General features: G+C 32.8%; 2 protein-coding genes across 8 annotated transcripts in view; one reads left to right on the top strand and one right to left on the bottom strand.

The window, feature by feature from the left end:
* Positions 1 to 3,967: 3,967 nt before the first annotated feature.
* LOC308500807 (protein SPO16 homolog) lies at positions 3,968 to 13,876 on the top strand (the record flags this gene model as incomplete). Its single annotated transcript, XM_081056167.1, has 5 exons — positions 3,968 to 4,036; positions 10,720 to 10,813; positions 12,314 to 12,482; positions 12,891 to 12,969; positions 13,655 to 13,876. The coding sequence occupies 5 exons, from the start codon at positions 3,968 to 3,970 to the stop codon at positions 13,787 to 13,789; spliced, it is 546 nt and encodes a 181-aa protein (XP_080912293.1). The 3' UTR covers positions 13,790 to 13,876.
* Positions 13,877 to 13,907: 31 nt separating this feature from the next.
* GLMN (glomulin, FKBP associated protein) overlaps positions 13,908 to 17,474 on the bottom strand; it is a 35,303-nt gene continuing 31,736 nt past the window's right edge. For 3 of the 7 annotated variants that reach the window (XM_081056163.1, XM_081056161.1, XM_081056164.1), the window contains 3 exons: positions 15,766 to 15,889; positions 14,884 to 14,966; positions 13,909 to 14,778 (listed from right to left, as the gene is read on the bottom strand). In XM_081056163.1, the coding sequence (XP_080912289.1) occupies positions 14,665 to 14,778; positions 14,884 to 14,966; positions 15,766 to 15,889 (321 nt within the window). In that variant the 3' untranslated portion in view covers positions 13,909 to 14,664. Of the gene's footprint in view, positions 14,779 to 14,883; positions 14,967 to 15,765; positions 15,890 to 17,474 lie in introns of all 7 variants that reach the window. The other 4 variants (XM_081056160.1, XM_081056162.1, XR_013993785.1 and 1 more) reach the window with 2 other exon arrangements.

Raw genomic sequence — 17,474 nt, 5'->3', positions numbered from 1 at the left:
AAGTTAGTTCCTCAGGAACCACCTCTAGGAGCTCAAGTCATTCTCATCCGACACCCACGCTAAAGTTATTTGCCCTCGCAACCACAGCTTTGTTGATTTTTGCAACCTTTGTGCTATGGCTGCAAGACCGTAGGATGGTTATGATGTCACTAGGAGTTTTTCAGCTCCATTATAATCTTATGGGTCCACCATCATATATGCAGTCTGTTGTTGGCCAAAATGTTGTTATGCAGTGTATGACTGTAAAATAAAGGTGATGTAAACAAGCCCCCAGACAATGTCACACTCACAGGTGAAAACCTGAAAGATGAGGAACGGGGTGAAGGAAGAGGGTGTGCGCAGTCTTACAGGACTGACCCTTAACCTGTGGATTCTGATGTTATCTCTGGGTAGAGAGTGTCAGAATTGAGTTGAATTCTCAGACTCTGCTGGCGCTGGGTCCAAGAATTGCTTGGTGGTATTTGAGAAACTACCCCCCACACACATACAGATGTCGGAAACTGGGTCTCAGAACACTCCTTCCAGTGAGTTTTTGTCTTCGTTTTTTAACAAAAAAGTTTGAAAAGTAAAATAAAAATAAAACATTTTAAAACATAAAAATCTTATAGAATGAGGCTGTAAAGAAAGAAAGTATTTTTATAGAGCTGTAAAATGTGTTTGTGTTTTAAGTTAAGTGGCCATTTCTATTCAACATAGTATTGGAAGTCCTAGCTAGATCAGTTAGGCAAGACAAAAAAAATAAAAGACATCAAAATTGAAAGTAAAATTGTCCGTATTTGTAGACATGAAAACCCTAAAGACGCCTTTAAAAAAAACAACCCCAAAACTTAGAACTAACAAATTCAGTAAAGTTGCAAGATACAAAAGCAACATACAAAAATTAGTTGCATTTCTGTATACTAACAATGAGCTATATGAAAAGGAAATTAGAAAAATATCCCATTTACAATAGCATCAAAAAGAATAAAATACTTAGGAATAAACTTAAGTAAGGAGATGAAAGACTTGTATACTGAAAACTACAAAACATTGATGAAAGAAATAGAAGACACAAATAAATGGAAAGACATCTTGCGTCCATGGGTTGGAGGACAATGTAGTTAACACGTCTATATTGCCCAAAGTGAGCCCATTCACTTTGACACTGTAGGTGTATATGACCTTTGGAATATTAGCCTCAAAAAATGAATTGGAAACTGTTCCCTTCTCCTCTATTTTCTGAAATAATTATTTGATAGGATTCACCAGTGAAGCCATCTGGGTCTTGGCTTTTCTTGGTGGGAAGATTTTTAACTACTAATTTGATTTCTTTACCTGTTAATAGATCTGTTTAGATTTCTATTTTCTTATTGCTACTTCTTCACTACCAATACTTTGTGTCTTTCTTAGAAAAGTGTCCATTTCTTCTAAGTCATCAAATCTTGTTGGCACCAAGTTGCTTATAGTATTGCCTTATAATCTTTTTCACTTCTGAAAGGTCAGCAAAGATTATCCTTTCAGTCCAGATTTGGTAGTTTATGTCCTCTTTTTTTCTTAGTGTAGTTAAGTGTCAATTTTGTTGATCTTTTCAAAGAACCAATTTTTTATTTCATGAATTTTCTCTATTTTTTTCTGTTTATTTCATTGATTTCTGCTTAAATCTTTGTTACTTCTTTTTAATTGCTTTGGGTTTAATTTGTTCTACTAGGGTTTTTTTTAAAGTGAAGAAGATACTAATTGGAGTTTCTTCTTCTTTTATAATTTAGTCTTTTAAAGCTATAAATTTCAAAGTACTGCCTATGTCCCATAAATGTTGTGTTTTTGTTTTCATTCAATTCAAAGTATTGTCTAATTTCCATTGTGATTTGTTTGATTCATGAGTTACATATAACCAAGCATTTGGGAATTTCCCCAATTTTTTCTTCATACTGATTTTTAATTTAATTCTGTGTGGTTAGAGGACATAGTTTATATGACTTGTTTCATGTATTTTGGATCTGTTAGGTGGATATACATTTTTAATTGTTGTGTATTTCTGAAATATTGACCCTTTCATCATTATAAAGTATCTATCTTTGTCCCTAGTGATATTTCTTAGCTTAAAGTCTATTTTTTAAATTAATATAGCCACTCCAGCTCTCTTATGGTTACTGTTTGCATGGTGTATCTTTTTCTGTTCTATTACTTTCAATATATGTATATCCTTGAATCTAAAGACATCATATGGTCAGATTTTGCTTTTACTGGAACATTTCACCCATTCACATTTAATGTAATTATTCAGTAAGAATAGTTAAACTGAACAATGGAATACAATAGAGAACCCCAAATTCAAAAACAAAAAGCATAGAGAACCCAGAAACAGACCTATGCACATTTGGAAACAATGTATGACTAAGATGGCATTGCAAATGACCAGGGGGAGGAAGAAATACTGAATAATTAGTGTTGGGACAACTAGATAACTACATTTTTAGTATGTGTGCTGCCGAAGTGAGCACTAGATAGCCATACTTAAAAAAATGAAATTGGTTCCCTATTTCAGACTATACAAAAATTCAGGTGGATTAAAGACTTAAGTTTGAAACGCCAAGCTAAAACTTTAGAAGACAATGGAAGAGAATAAGACTATCTGTGACTTTGAGGTAGGGAAGGATTTCTTGAATAAGAAGCAAAAAGCACTAACCATAAATGAAAAGAGTGATAAATTTGACAATATTGAAAATTTAAACTTGTGTTTATCAAATATTACTATAAAGAAGGGGAAAAGACAAGTCCAAACTGGGAGAAAAAAACACATAGCTGATAAAGATTGATATCCAGAACGTATAATGAAATCCTACAAATGAATGATGAAAAGAAAAAAAGTGCACAAAAGACATAAGCATTTCACAGAAGTGGAAACATGGCTTAAGGGTGTTCGGTCTCAATAAAGAGCAGGAAAGGGCCTATTTAAACCACAATGAAATTCCATTTTATACTACTAGATTTATAGTAATTAGTTTTTACCTTTTCCTCACCAATCTCAGACGTGTATACCTTACACTTTAGTGCCTCGAACTTTTTGAAATTCTCTTATTACACCATTTTCTTTTATTATCTGGGTGCCAATGTACAGTGCTTCTTGTATTGTTATTGTTGCCTAGAATGCTATTCCTTGTCTTAGCACAGTGGGTCTTCAAGTATGGTTCCTGGACCAGCATCAATAGCATCATTAAAGTACTTGTTAGAAATGCAAATATCAAGGCTCGCCTCCTAAACTATCTTTTCAAGGATGTTTATATAGTAAAAACTTATAAGTTAGAGGTAGAATTTCCATCTAGAGCAGAGGGTAGATTTCTTTGCAACCCATTATAAAAATCCTGTGCTCAGGGTTTCTTTCCTCTGATACAACCCACTGTGTGGGCTGTTACCTAGCCTTGTCCCATCACTCTGTGGGAATTGGTCTTGGGAAACTTCCACAAGTAAATGATGATACTCTTATTGCTGTGAGTAAAAAAACTGTCCTTTCTGTCTAATTCAAGTCTTATGTTTTTTGCTGTATCCATGAAACTTTGGCAGGCAAACTATTTAGCTTTCCAAGTAGGAGAGCTAGGCTAGCTTGTAAGTAGACCTTTCATAGTTCTTGACACAAATCTTTTTTCTTTAAGTTAAAGTTTACTAGGCTAGTTTAAAGGTTTAAGGCTTAAAGTTTAAAGGCTAGTTTACTAGCCTTAAAGTAAGTTACTTTAAGGCTCTGAAATGGAAACCATTGCTTTTAATAATTGTTAATAGGAAGCTTAGTATTGAATAAGCTTACTTTACAAGACAGATACTTTTTCAGTGTCAAATTTTGACTTTCAAATATTCTTTAGAATGTCTCCATTATCCTAGTTTTATTTCTATCTTTAATTTACACATTTATCAAACATTTCTATGTGTTCTTTTTGTTCTTATTTTTCTCAGATTGTGGCAGCATTAGAAGCTGAGTTGATCCAAAGACAGACAGATGGCTGAAAGTGCTGGAAAAGAAAATATAAAATGGATGACCACCATTATTCTTAGCTCATCTCTTAAGGTAAAGAGGCATTTGGGCCATTAATATTTAAATTAAAAATTAAAAGCAGTAGAGGAATAGTTTTAAAGATCCTTAGTTTGATTATCCAAAGTTGTGTGTATCAGTAATTACATAAGCTAAATGTATTTTAAAAATAAGTTGTAAACTTTACTGCAGCTATTTTCAACATCCTACTTCTCTAAATATTTGAAGGTTGGAAATTGTCTAAAGTCTTTTTTTTCCTCTCTAAGCCTGTTCTAGTAGAGTTGTTAAGGAATTCCAGAAACAGTATCGCATATGCACATAAACATTACTTAAGGTTTTTTGAGAGAAAAAGAGAAACAGATCTGTCTAGTCTTAGTGGCATAGGGAGGAGCAGTCAATTTAATTGTCACCTCCTTGGCTTATGTTTCTTCTGACTGCTTTTCCGATTCTGGCACTCGATAGTTTAAAGTATGAACTTCTTTTTATCTTTTGAGGATTCGTGAATCTGTGAACTGGTGTCATTTGTCAAGTTCTTATTCAGCATCTCCTTTAATATTACCTCTGTCCTATTCCCATGCTCCTTCTCCTCTTAACTCCTATCATATGTGTGTTAGATCGTCTAATAATATTTCCATGCATTTTGACCTCTTTCACCATTTCTGTGTCTGTGGGCTGCAATCTAGGTAGTTTCATGAGTTCTGTCTTACGTGTCAGTATTTCTGTTTTTAGTCGTGTTAAACTTATCCATTGAGAGTATTTTGCTTTTTGTTTTTTTTCAGTTTTGTTTGACTTTTTTAAATTATGAAATATACATAGGGAAAAGTACATAAAAAATATATAAACCACTTAATAGACTTATTATAGAGAGAATACTATGTAGCCTATCAGATCAACAAAGAGGACATTACTAATTCCCTTTCCCTTCAGGACTTTTTAAATTGTATCAATGATAAAATACTAATCATATTAGATATTTATAGCTTTAATTATATCAAATATGTATAAAATCCACAATTTTTCTATTACCGTAATTCCCACATTTATTTTGATATTAGTTACACAATTAAATAGATTCAGTGTTCACTTCTAGTTTTCATGCAAAAGATAGGTCTTTCTAACACCTAACTTTATTAATGATCCATCAGACAAGTCTCAGGCATAGAGGAAATGTTCTTTCCCTGGAGGAGCCAACATTATCAGACATAGCTTTCAAAAATGTAGACTGTATTCTTTTTCATGTGCTTTGTTTGTGGTTACACATGTCTCAGAGTTTCATCAAATATAAAATTTGCTTTTGTTTCTCATTCTCCTCTCTGCCTTTGTGTACTTTCCAAAGAAAGAAGGGGACACTGTCACTTTTTTTTATTTTATTAAATTTATTGGGGTGACAATTGTTAGTAAATTTACATAGATTTCAGGTGTACAATTCTGTATTACATCGTCTATAAATCCCATTGTGTGTTCACCACCCAGAGTCAGTTCTCCTTCCATCACCATATGTTTGATCCCCCTTACTCTCATCACCCACCCCCCACCCCCTTACCCTCTGGTAACCACAAAATTATTGTCTGTGTCTATGAGTTTTTCTTTCTCTTTTGTTTGTCTTGTTCTTTTGTTGTTTTTGGTTTATATACCACATATCAGTGAAATCATAGGGTTCTCTGCTTTTTCTGTCTGACTTATTTCACTTAGCATTGTACTCTCAAGATCCATCCATATTGTCACAAATGCTCCTATATCATCTTTCCTTAACGCCAAATAGTATTCCATTGTGTATATATACCACAACTTCTTTATCCATTCATCTATCGAAGGACATTTTGGTTGTTTCCATGTCTTGGCCACCATAAACAAAGCTGCAATGAACATTGGAGTACACGTGTCTCTATAGAGAAATGCTTTTATATTTTTGGGGTAGATACCCAGGAGAGCGATTGCTGGGTCGTAATTTCTTGAGGAACCTCCACGCTGCCTTCCATAGCAGCTGCACCAGTCTGCATTCCCACCAACAGTGTATGAGGGTTCCTTTTTCTCCACAGCCTCTCCAACACTTGTTACTATGTGTCTTGTTGATGAAAGCCAATCTGACTGGGGTGAGGTGATATCTCATTGTGGTTTTCATTTGCATTTCTCTGATGATTAGCGATGTTGAGCATTTTTTCATATGTCTATTTGCCATTTGTATATCCTCTTTGGAGAAATGTCTCTTCAGGTCCTCTGCCCATTTTTCAATTGGGTTGTTTGTTTTTTTGTTGTTGAGCTTCATGAGTTCCTTGTATATTTTGGATATTAGCCCCTTATCAGAGGCACTGTTTGCAAAAATCTCCCATTCAGTTGGTTGCCTCATTATTTTGTCAATAGTTTCTTTTGCTGTGCAGAAGCTTTTCAGTTTCATATAATCCCATTCGTTTATTTTAGTTTTTACTTCCATTGCCTTTGGAGTCAAATTCATAAAATGCTCTTTGAACCCAAGGTCCATAAGTTTAGTACCTATGTTTTCTTCAATGCAGTTTATTGTGTCAGGTCTTATGCTTAAGTCTTTGATCCATTTTGAATTAATTTTGGTACATGGTGACAGATAGCAGTCCAGTTTCATTCTTTTGCACGTAGCTATCCAATTCTGCCAGCACCATTTATTGAAGAGGCTGTCTTTCCTCCATTGTATGTTTTTAGCTTCTTTGTCAACAATTATCTGTCCATATTTATGTGGTTTTATTTCTGGGTTCTCAATTCTATTCCATTGGTCTATGTGTCTGTTTTTCCGCCAATACCAAGCTGTTTTGATTATTGTAGCCCTGTAGTACAAGCAAAAATCAGGGAGTGTGATACCTCTAGTATTGTTCTTTTTTTTTAATATTGCTTTGGCTATTCGGGGTCTTTTGTGGTTCCAAACAAATCTGATGATTTTTTGTTCTATTTCTTTAAAAAATGCCATTGGGATTTTGATGGGGATTGCATTAAATCTGTATATGACTTTGGGTAATATGGCCATTTTAACTATGTTGATTCTTCCAATCCATGAGCATGGAATGTCTTTCCATTTCTTTGGGGACACCGTCACTTTTATTCCAATAGTTCCTACTATTTAATAATTTAAATGGTGGTTTATATGCTATTTGTACACATAAATCTTTTTTTTTTGCGAATTACTGTTTTAGAAAAAATTTTAGAAGTAGAATAGTTGAATTGAAAAAAGAGGCATGCACATTTTAAAACTTTTGGTAAGTATTGTCGTTATCTTCCAGAATGTTGTTATTTATACTTCTATCAGCAATACATACATAAGAGGGTCAACTTACCCTCAAGCTTGCCAATTCCATGTATTATATGACAACCTTTACTAGTTTGATAGATTATATTTTATATTCATTTGATGTAAACATTTTTCATATATATATTCATTATTTTAATTTGTTCTATAATTGTATCTTTCCTTTTTTCTGTTGGCATAAAAACTAAGTTTTTATTCTTTCAAAATATTAAAAATAATATGCATTTGTGTTACAATATTTATTACAAATTTTCTCAAGTTTTTTGCCTTTCAATATTATTTTATGATGTAGGTTGCAAATTATTATTTCCAGTTAATCTTAAGGAATTAAGACAGCTGTTTTTATTATATAGCAAATTTAACAATGTTTTTTCTTTTAAGATTTTTGAAATAGCTCTTATTTTTATAAAATTTTTTATATCTCAGCTTAAATAAATATATGCTACACATATATGCACATGATCACATACAAATCATCATTACAAATCATATAGTCTTGAGTCTGATTCTGTTCTGTTCAATTTGTGTATTACATACTGAATCATTATCACACTTTTCAATTCATTGTAGTTTTGTGACATATCTTAAAACTTGGTAAGGAATATTCCTTCCATACTATTCTTATGTTTTTTTTTTAAACATATTTATTCTTCTGGCCAGAGAATCAGCAAACTATGGCCTGTGGCCTGGCCCATGGCCTATTTTTGCCCAGCCAGTGAGTTAAGAATGGTTTTCACATTTTTAAAGTCTTGTAAAAAAAGAAAGGTTAAAAAAGAGGAGGGAGGGAGTTGAACTTTGTGAAATTGCCATTTCTGTGATTTAAAATTTCATGTTGGCACTCTTAATTTTCTAATAAACTCTGTATCAATTAAGTGCCCGTTTTTATTTCTGTTTTTATTTATATTTTCTTCCAAATGAATATATTCACTAGGTAGAGAACTAGTTTTACAGATTATTAATAGATGTTACATATGTAGAAGGAAATATTGTAATGGATTTTATTTGGAGTGCTGGTATAAAAAAAGTTACAAAAGTTTCTTTACTGCACTACTCTTCAGAGCCTATAATGGATCAAATGCATTGTTATTTCCCAAAAGGAGATGAAACAGTATTTAGTGCTTCTCAATCTTATTTGAATAAGGAACATATTTTAATATCTTTTGGGGCTAATACTCCATGACACATACTTTGGAAAATCTAGTCTTAGCTCTTAGTTATTTTGAAAAATTAACTCTTCAACTTACCTATTTTCTCTTGATTCAATACTTTCTAATTTTATCATTATTTTTTTTATCATAATTCTTTTAGTTGGCTCCCCCGATAAGATAGGATTGACAGATCCTCACGATCTGTCAGCAGTTACTCCTGACTCTGTCCCCAAATTGACTCATATACACCTTACACACTTACCATATAAGAATCACTTTCAGGTCTGAATGCCTTTTCCTATGTTCTTTCTGTCCATGCTGTTCTCACCTTTGTCTTTTTCCTTCACTTGTCTGCTTAATAAACTGCTTTCCACTTCAAAGATTTGACTCAAATTTTATGAAGCTTTCTTCTTTCACATCTGTCACATCTTTTTATATAGTTTCTGGTTCTTTGCCAGAATTCTCAACCTTGTCTTTTATCTTCTTAAAAATAGTAAACAGCTATTTTAAGGTATGTATCTGACATCTGCACTCTATGTATCCCTTGTGAGTCTACCTCTGTTTCCTAATGTTTCTTTCATGCAATCTTGTCTCTTAGTATGTCTGATTACTTTTTATTATGTGTTGCAATTTATATTTGAAAAATTGTTTCTATAAATAATTTGAGGCCTAAAATAGTGTTCTATTACTCTAGAGAAGTCTTATTCTGCAAGAGAATTAAACCCTGGATGCCAGAGGGTTGCCAGATAAAATATAGGACACTCAACTTTCAGTTTTACATAAACAATGAATTTAGTATAAGTATACCCCAAATGTTGCATGGGACATACTTATGCTAAAAAATTATGTTTATCTGAAATTCAAATTTAACTGGGTGTTCTGTATTTTTATTTGTTCACCTGGCAACCCAAGCCTTAAGGTGTCTATTATATGTAATAAATGAACTTATCTCCTGTGCATCTAGAATGGTGCTCGTTGTAGAATTAAGAAAATAGTTACCCAAATCATTTTCTTGGTTCTGTAGTTCAAATGAGGAGACCTACTTGAGAAAGGTTGCTCAGGGGAGTGCTTCTGCAAGGTGCCATGGAGCACTAGTAATACAGTATCACTTTCATACAATTTCAGGGATTGAAGTGATTTGAAGGTAAGCTGCAGTCCCCTTGAGAGCTGTTCTACTTTTGTCAAAAGCTCTATTCCGCCTCTCATCTTTTTCTGAATTGGCAGATGCCCTCGGGGGAAAAATGGCCTAAATGCTGGTCTGATGTCTTCGAATTTCTGTATAGATCTTGGTCTTGTAATTTTTCACTATTCTGCTAGCTCTCTGATGTATTCATGCAGATTTAAAAAATTGTCCAGCTTTTCCAGTTGCCTTCAGCAGGAGGGTTGGCCTAAATTACTTAGTCTGCCGTCGCTGGAAGCAATGTAGAATTTTAAAACAGTAAGAGAAACTCATGGGAAGTGTCATAATTGAACTCTAGGTCAGGATCTGTTTGAATGGCACAGATCCTGTGCCACTGGGAAGGAAAGGAAGTGTGTATTTTATACCTAATTCCAGCCTGTGTGTTTAAAATATACATGATGAGAAAAAATATAAAATTTTTTGTCTCTTGGAGAATAACAAGCTTGAGTTTTTGTCCAATCAGGAAACACTATTAACCGCTTATATTTTAGTGTCTTGAGTATTATGATCTAATTACTTGGTGGAATAGGAAATGAGATGACTTTTGAAATGGTTAGCATTTAAACCAAAAGTTTGGTTGCTGTCTTCATACATGTTTTCTGACTTACCTAAGGCTTAAAACATTAAAAGTAACTGAAATGTGAACAGAAGAACTGGAGAATTGGTGTCTCCTCGTGGTATACTGTCTGGCACTTCACGGCTCTGTCAGCCATCTAAGAAACACATCACCACCTACCTTCCAGTTACACATTAATGCATGTTAGAATCCGTCTCCAAGTTGTTTTTTAAAAAGAAGTTTGCATTTGCTCTAGTATTTATAGTTTAGTTCTTTAATTCTGTCCTTAATTTCTGTTCCTAAGTAACATAACTAACTAGTACACAACTCATTTCCAAACGTACAGTTGGTGTTTGAGCAGAACTAAAATTTTTTGCTTTTTTTTTTTCCTCCATAGAAAGCATGCTTAATGTCTTTTTTTTTTTTAATGTCTCTTTTGATGATCAAGTCTTTAAGTGGTATAGTTATAAAAGAAACTATTAAACTTATTTTATTAGCTTTAATTAAAAAAAAAAGTATTCTAAAAGTGTCTTTAAGTTTGTATTTCTGAACATTTTTTTAAAGAATTGTGAAGTTGCAACCGCCCTAGAAAATCGAAGCCACAAGATTCGATATTCAGATTCAGTGGAAAATGGATCAATTGTATTTTCTGTTACTGGTACAGTACATTTGCTAGTTGCTTTGATTTAAGATTCCTATAAATTATGTGAGTATAAGTTCTAATAATTTGGTAGTTCATTAACCACATATTAAGCTTAAGTATTATCTTCTGGGAGAGGTAAATGTATAAAATTTTGTTACTGCTGTAAAAGCAGTACATGAGGCCAATTACAAAATATATTCCTTTTTAAGATTACAATTGTTGAACTAAAGCTGAACCAGTGGAGTCTGGTAGGGGATCATTAAAAGCTACTTGGTTTGGAACTGGTATGAAAATAGAACTAAGCCACCTCCCCAATAATCAATACCTGTATTAAAGTATTACCTGTATTAACAAAGAAGTTAACATCACAATATTGGTCAAAATCCACATTACATAAACAATATAGAACGTTTTTCATGTCTTTGTACAAGAGTTCGCTGAATGTAATGTAAACAAATATTAACTAAAAGAATCAAATGGGGACAGATGTTCCCGAAATCATAATACTGTATGACTGAGTCATGAGCAAAGTACGGGATGGAGTTAGATTAGGATATGAGAAGGCTGGGGACATGGGAAGGGGGCAGCTCCACTTGTGCTTGGGAAATGATAGAAGTGGTTAAAAGGGGGAAAAGAGGGGGAAATGAAGGAATTTATCAGGAGGGTTGCAAATAGATCTGTACTTCAGCAGTGGTTTTGGAAGGCAGGCACTTTCAAAAATTCCTAGAAATACGAGTAGACCTCCAGGCTGAAAGTGGTCCAACCTCAAACTCATCATTCCTGGTAGAATAGAGAGCCCTCTAGGGAGAAGTAAATATTTTTGGTAAACACCTACCATGTAGTTTGACTTTTTATACATTATTTTTAATACTTTCAACAAACTTATCAAAGAATTGTTACTCCAATCTTACAGATGAAGCAATTTAGGTTCAGAGAGGTTATTTAAATTGCCCAAGTTCCTCAGTTAGCATATAAACACAATTTCCTTATATTATGTCTTTTAAAGAACTAATTTTATCATTTTTTACAGAGCTAATTAGGTCAAGTTTCCCTTCTGGACAATTCTTATAGGCCTGATACTGTTTTAGAATGATATGTTTACTGAGTGTATTTTATATAAAAGTTTATGGTACAAAGGTTCTCCAAGAATTGAAGGCTTGCTTAAGACTACCTTTCTTTAGTTGATTTTCAGCATTTAAAAATCGTTATAACATGGAAAATTAACTTTTAAGTAAAATTAGGTACTACCTTCATTTGTGGACAATGCCTTAGTCTGAAAAAGAAAATGGTTACCGTCCCCAAAATTTTGTTTTCCTTAAATATTTAAAGTCATCCTTTTATAGAGCACTTCAAAGAACTACCTGTTATTTTGTTGTGTAAGAATTTTGTTAAGTAATTTCTACTTTTTATGGGTTCGGGGCCTGGACACTTATAGCTGTTTTGATTTTACTGAGTTTACAAAAACATTTTGATTAGCATGGCAAAGATTTTTTATATTACATTCACCTTTCCTAGGAGTTGCATTTTTATTGATGGATGCTAAAGAATGCTTTATGTCAACTGAAGAAATAGTTCTAGCCAAAATTGAGAAGTTTATTAACATTCACCGAAATAGTTTTTTGGTTCTGTCTGCTGCCCTCCACGGGCCCGAGGAATGGAAATTGATGTTCAGGATTCAGCAGAGGTATGGCACTACAGACTTATTTTTCTTTATGAATTATATTGTGTTTACTTCAGTTCTTGATTCTTTTAGGCAGATGAGTTATGTTTTCCCAAAAGATAAACTTTATTAAGGTTAACCTGTCATATTTTATATAATGCAGGTTAAATAGCTATTCTGTGAATCAGGGTGGCAAGTTTCTAAGTTCATGCTGATTTACGGGATTCTCCTGTAAGAACAAACCAAAAATGAACACTTTTCATTTAAGTTCTGGTTACAAAGCCATGTCAATTCCTCTATTCAATAAGGCAGAGCAGGAATGAATAAATAAAACACAAATAAGGATTTGTCTCTTTTTTCCACTTAAGATAACAGACGTATTTAACAGATGTAAGTCATTTGATGTATTTAACTTACGAATTGTTTTTTCAGATTCCTGGGTAGTAATTTACGGATACTTCCAGTACACAACACAGTAAATGCTGTTAATCTTATGTGCACCATAGCTAAGGTGAGTCACCTGAGGAAAATGACACATACATACACAGTCATACAGTTTAAGGTTCTTGACTTCAAAATGCACACCCTCTGGAGCCTTGACAAATATTCTGCTTCTGTTCCCTTCAGAGAAGTTGCTATTCTCAGTATGCCACTCTTTCCCAAGCCTGAACTCAGCCTTCAAGTCTTCTCTATTTCTGGTAGCCACTACTAGAATGACTCATTTTGGGCCAAAAGAGCATTTGGCCATGTATATACTGTGTTGGCCCTATTGGTTACTTAAATCTTCCTTTAAATTCTAAAGTATAAATATTGGTCAGGTTGTAGTCATGAACTGTCAGAGTGCAAACATATTGTATTATAGAATGCTGCCCACCAGTTGTCTCCTTTCTTTCCATGCTTATCCTCCTTTGTGAAATGTGCCCCCAACTCGCCTAGGCCATTAGGTGTTCCTTATTCTTACACTTCGAACAGATCTCCATTAAAGCAGTTCTTACAGTATTCTACTTTTTGACATGCATGTTTGAAATTCTTTAAGACAGATAGGTATCTATTACTCTAATAACTCATAAAATGAGTTATTAGCACACAGGTGATTGATACTTGTTGAGTAATTGAAAGTTAGATATTTTTTTATGTAACCCCGTAAAAATACCTTGTTTCTATAAATAATGTTGCATGTTTGTATCTTCTTCCAGATCACGGCCAAACCACACATAGATAGCATCTGCTGCAGAATGATAACAACTAAAGCATACATCATTGAGCAAAGTCCTGTTTGGAAAACACTTCAAAAGATAAAACTGAGTAGTGATTCATTTAACCCAAATTAGAGTATGAATTATAAATGTTCTTTTGGAAGAATATTAAAATAATTATGTTGAATTATAATGTTCAAATATATAAAGTTTTTAAAATTTAAAATAAAATATATACAAAACTGATTATTTTTAGTTTTGAGTAATTCCTTTAATGTTTAGGAAAATTGATACATATAAAACTCAGATGCAGTTTCTTAATGATACAAATTAAGTTGGATAGACAAATATTTATTAGGAAATAAAAATACAGCCTTTTCTAATCAGCTCCTTAGACTAGGAAAAGTCATATATACTTTTCACCTTTTCCACAAGGGCAGCCAATAGTTCCAAAATTAATCTTAGAAGCATTCATACTGTAACTGCTGCTTGAGAGGTGGTAATGGGACTTTTCTCCCTAAGACTCCTGAGACAGAGAAAAAGAAGGAAATTAGGAGAAGCAGTCAACTGGCCTGAACTCAAAACTTCTCTCTCTACTCTCTCACAGTGGTGTGATATCCAGTTTGACACTAGGAGTTCTAAAATATAACAAAACATCTAACTGGAACATAAAGTGTATCAGTATTTTTATAAACTCACTACAACTACATGAATAAATAAGGGCAATTCGAATTATAATTTTATGAAATTACAATACAAAATTACTAATATGTATTGAATTTTAACAGTAGTACTTAGAATACACATATGGGCATTATTTACATCGAGATAATCTTTTTAAAACCAAAGAATACTACTGATCCATAATGTGCTATTATAGAAACTGATAATTGAGGAAAGCTACATTTATTTTTCTATCAGTAAGTGTTTTATAGAAAAAAATTTGTAAAGGTATTAAATAAATCAGTAGATACAGTATTTTATTAGTTTTTTTATTTAAGACGGAGCTTTCACTTTATCCCAGTATTTTCTTCAGAGGTAGACCTTTTTATTTCAATGAGTTCTTCTACCCGAGCCAGAACACTTTCAATCAAATCAAATGTGAAAAGAGCTGAATGCAGCACCTGCAATGCCAAAAAAATTTAGTGTTAAGGCTGCATTTATAACAAAACAAAGCAGAAAAAGAAAAGACTTCAGCTGGATGTAGGTTAGGAAAATTTCAGATCTACCTTAAGCTGCATTTCAGGAGGCATATTAGGGAGGTCTTCTCCACCTACAGTTATAGAACAAAGATCTTTAGACTTCTGGACTTCTGTAAGAGAAGAAAACAAAATTATGTGTTATACTTAACCATTAAAACAACTCTCAGATTTTAATAATAAATTTATAAGCTACTTTCATCATTCATCTACTTATATCAGTGATTTGTATAAGTTAAGTCTTAGTGTTTAATAACTCAGGGTATACTTAAATCAAACTATTAGAAAATAAAAATATCCAAATTCTCCAACATGTGAACTGTTTTTGTAAGTGACTAGCATTATTTTGGCATATACAGGATGAATTAAAATTTATAAACTTTTTCCTTCAGTATATAATCAGAATTATACCCATTACACTAAAAAAGACAAAATTTCTATTAATGTTTATAGAAATACCACCATGGCTATATGAAAAAAGTTCATTAAGATTATTATAGAATTGCTGACTTTAAAAAGTAATTTTGGATCTGAGATTCTTTTTCGTAATATGTACAGATTTATTTGAGGGTGGGGTTGAGCGTGGACCAAGTGATACCAAAGGAAGGACAATGATATCCAAACAGAAATACTTGTAATACAATTATACTCCTAATTAGGAGTTGAGATTTTAAACCAGAATATGTGTCAGTTTGGTTTAAATCTTTGTTAACCCAATTTCAGTGTTAACTGGCTTATAAATCTAAGAATCATTTTAATTATAAATAAAATGACGTCACTGTCATGATTCCTTGTTTGCTACAAATCAGACAAGTACAAGATTTTTAAAAAGTTATTTTGAATATAAATAGCAGTTTTAAATTTTGACTGATTTTTAGACCTAAGCGAAAATGAAACTGCATTATTACCAACCTTGGCTATTTTCTTGGCTATTTTTAATTTCTGCTTCATAATGTGCTTTTGACATATTAAGTCCTGTATGGAGTGGCTTTAAGAAATTATTCTCAATCTTTCCAAGTTCTGTCCATAATCCAGTCTGTTTAGAAGAATTAATGAAAGAATTAGTCATTTGGTTCAACATTTACTGACTGCCTATTAAACATGTGTTTGAGAGCTGGAGAAATGAGAATGAATAAGACATGATCCTTGCCTTTCAAGGTAGTTTCCTGTTTAATAATGCATTCATTACCACATCGTGTTATTTTATGTGAATACCAATCAAAAAAATACCAATCAAAACAAAAATGTATTTTGGTCAGTACATTCACTGCTGTGCCATTTAGACAGCTCCTGGTTTTGAGATCTGTGACTTACAAGTTTTATCCATGAGAAAATTATTTGAGGATAATACACATGGTCTAGGACATTTCTTTCTCTATAAGCCATCCCCACAATGACTACTTTATATATTCGTTCAACTCGTGATCTTTCAATTGATATCCCTGTCACAGATCTAGTTCTAGAGATTCTTTTCCTTCCCTCTTGAAAGAAACTTTTCTAACACAAAGCTGATACAGTCTTTCTTGGTGATAAATGTAGATGGAGATTTTACCTGCCAAAGACAGCTTAGGGTTATTTGGCCATCTATATTAGAGGTTTTTATTCCAAGAGCATTTCTTTGTATAGTACTAAAGGAGTGAGGTCATAAAGTCTTTTTTTTATAAAAAGAAAGTTCATTGATATTAAGTTTTCAGCTACTCTTTACAAAGGAAAATACCTTAGGTAAAAAAGAGAAAGTTAGGAAACCGATTATCCTTAACTAGAACTTACCATTTGAGAACATTTTGTAATGAACTTATTCTGATCTAAGTATTATAAGTATTATGACATTTTTACATGTAGCCCTCCAAATAAAATCTACACTTGAGTGTCAATGTTGAATAATTGATAACTTCAGTGAGTATCAAACATAACCTTTTAATTTAAATCTGTCCTTTCTCATTACTCTTATAATGCGAGGAAAAGTGGAGTTCTTGGGAGGAACTATCAAAAATCTAAAACCTAAAAATATGCATTTTTTCACTCAGCATCTATGAACTTATCCTAGGGAAATAATTAAAGATGTATGGTTGTAATGATTCCACTGCAGAGATGTTTACAAAAATAATGTTTAAGGAGTGAAAAATTAGAAGTAATGAAAATATTTCACAATAGATTGGTTAGTATATTGTGGTATATCTACACAATGGAAGACTACATGGCCATCAAAATACTGTTTTTCGGAACATATTGGTGAGTGAAAAAAAGGTTACAAACAGTATGATTCCTACAGTGTGATCTCTCTCTCTCTCTGTTTTAAATATACAGATGTGCTGGCATAAAGCCTAGGGCATACACTATAATATCAATGATGGATGGTGGAATTTTGATTTCTTTTTGCTGATTTAACCTGATTTTTAAAAATGAACCTATTTTAAGTTGTGTACTTTAAAAAAACATTTTAAATTATGTTTTTAAACTTATACTTCCATAATAAAGTTTTCTTCTCATGGCAAACGTGGGTTATGCAGTAGTGCAGGAGGAACTTCTTCATTGAGCATGTTACTCTACCACATACACCTACTTCTCATTTCTATGTTGATCCCTCTCTAATCTTTTCTTTACCTTTCTCTATCGTTTTT

The sequence above is a fragment of the Rhinolophus hipposideros genome, assembly GCF_964194185.1.
Source record: "Rhinolophus hipposideros genome assembly, chromosome: 8".
NCBI lineage: Eukaryota > Metazoa > Chordata > Mammalia > Chiroptera > Rhinolophidae > Rhinolophus > Rhinolophus hipposideros.
Note: the sequence above shows the minus strand (reverse complement) of the source record. Positions and strands in the feature narration are given on the sequence as shown.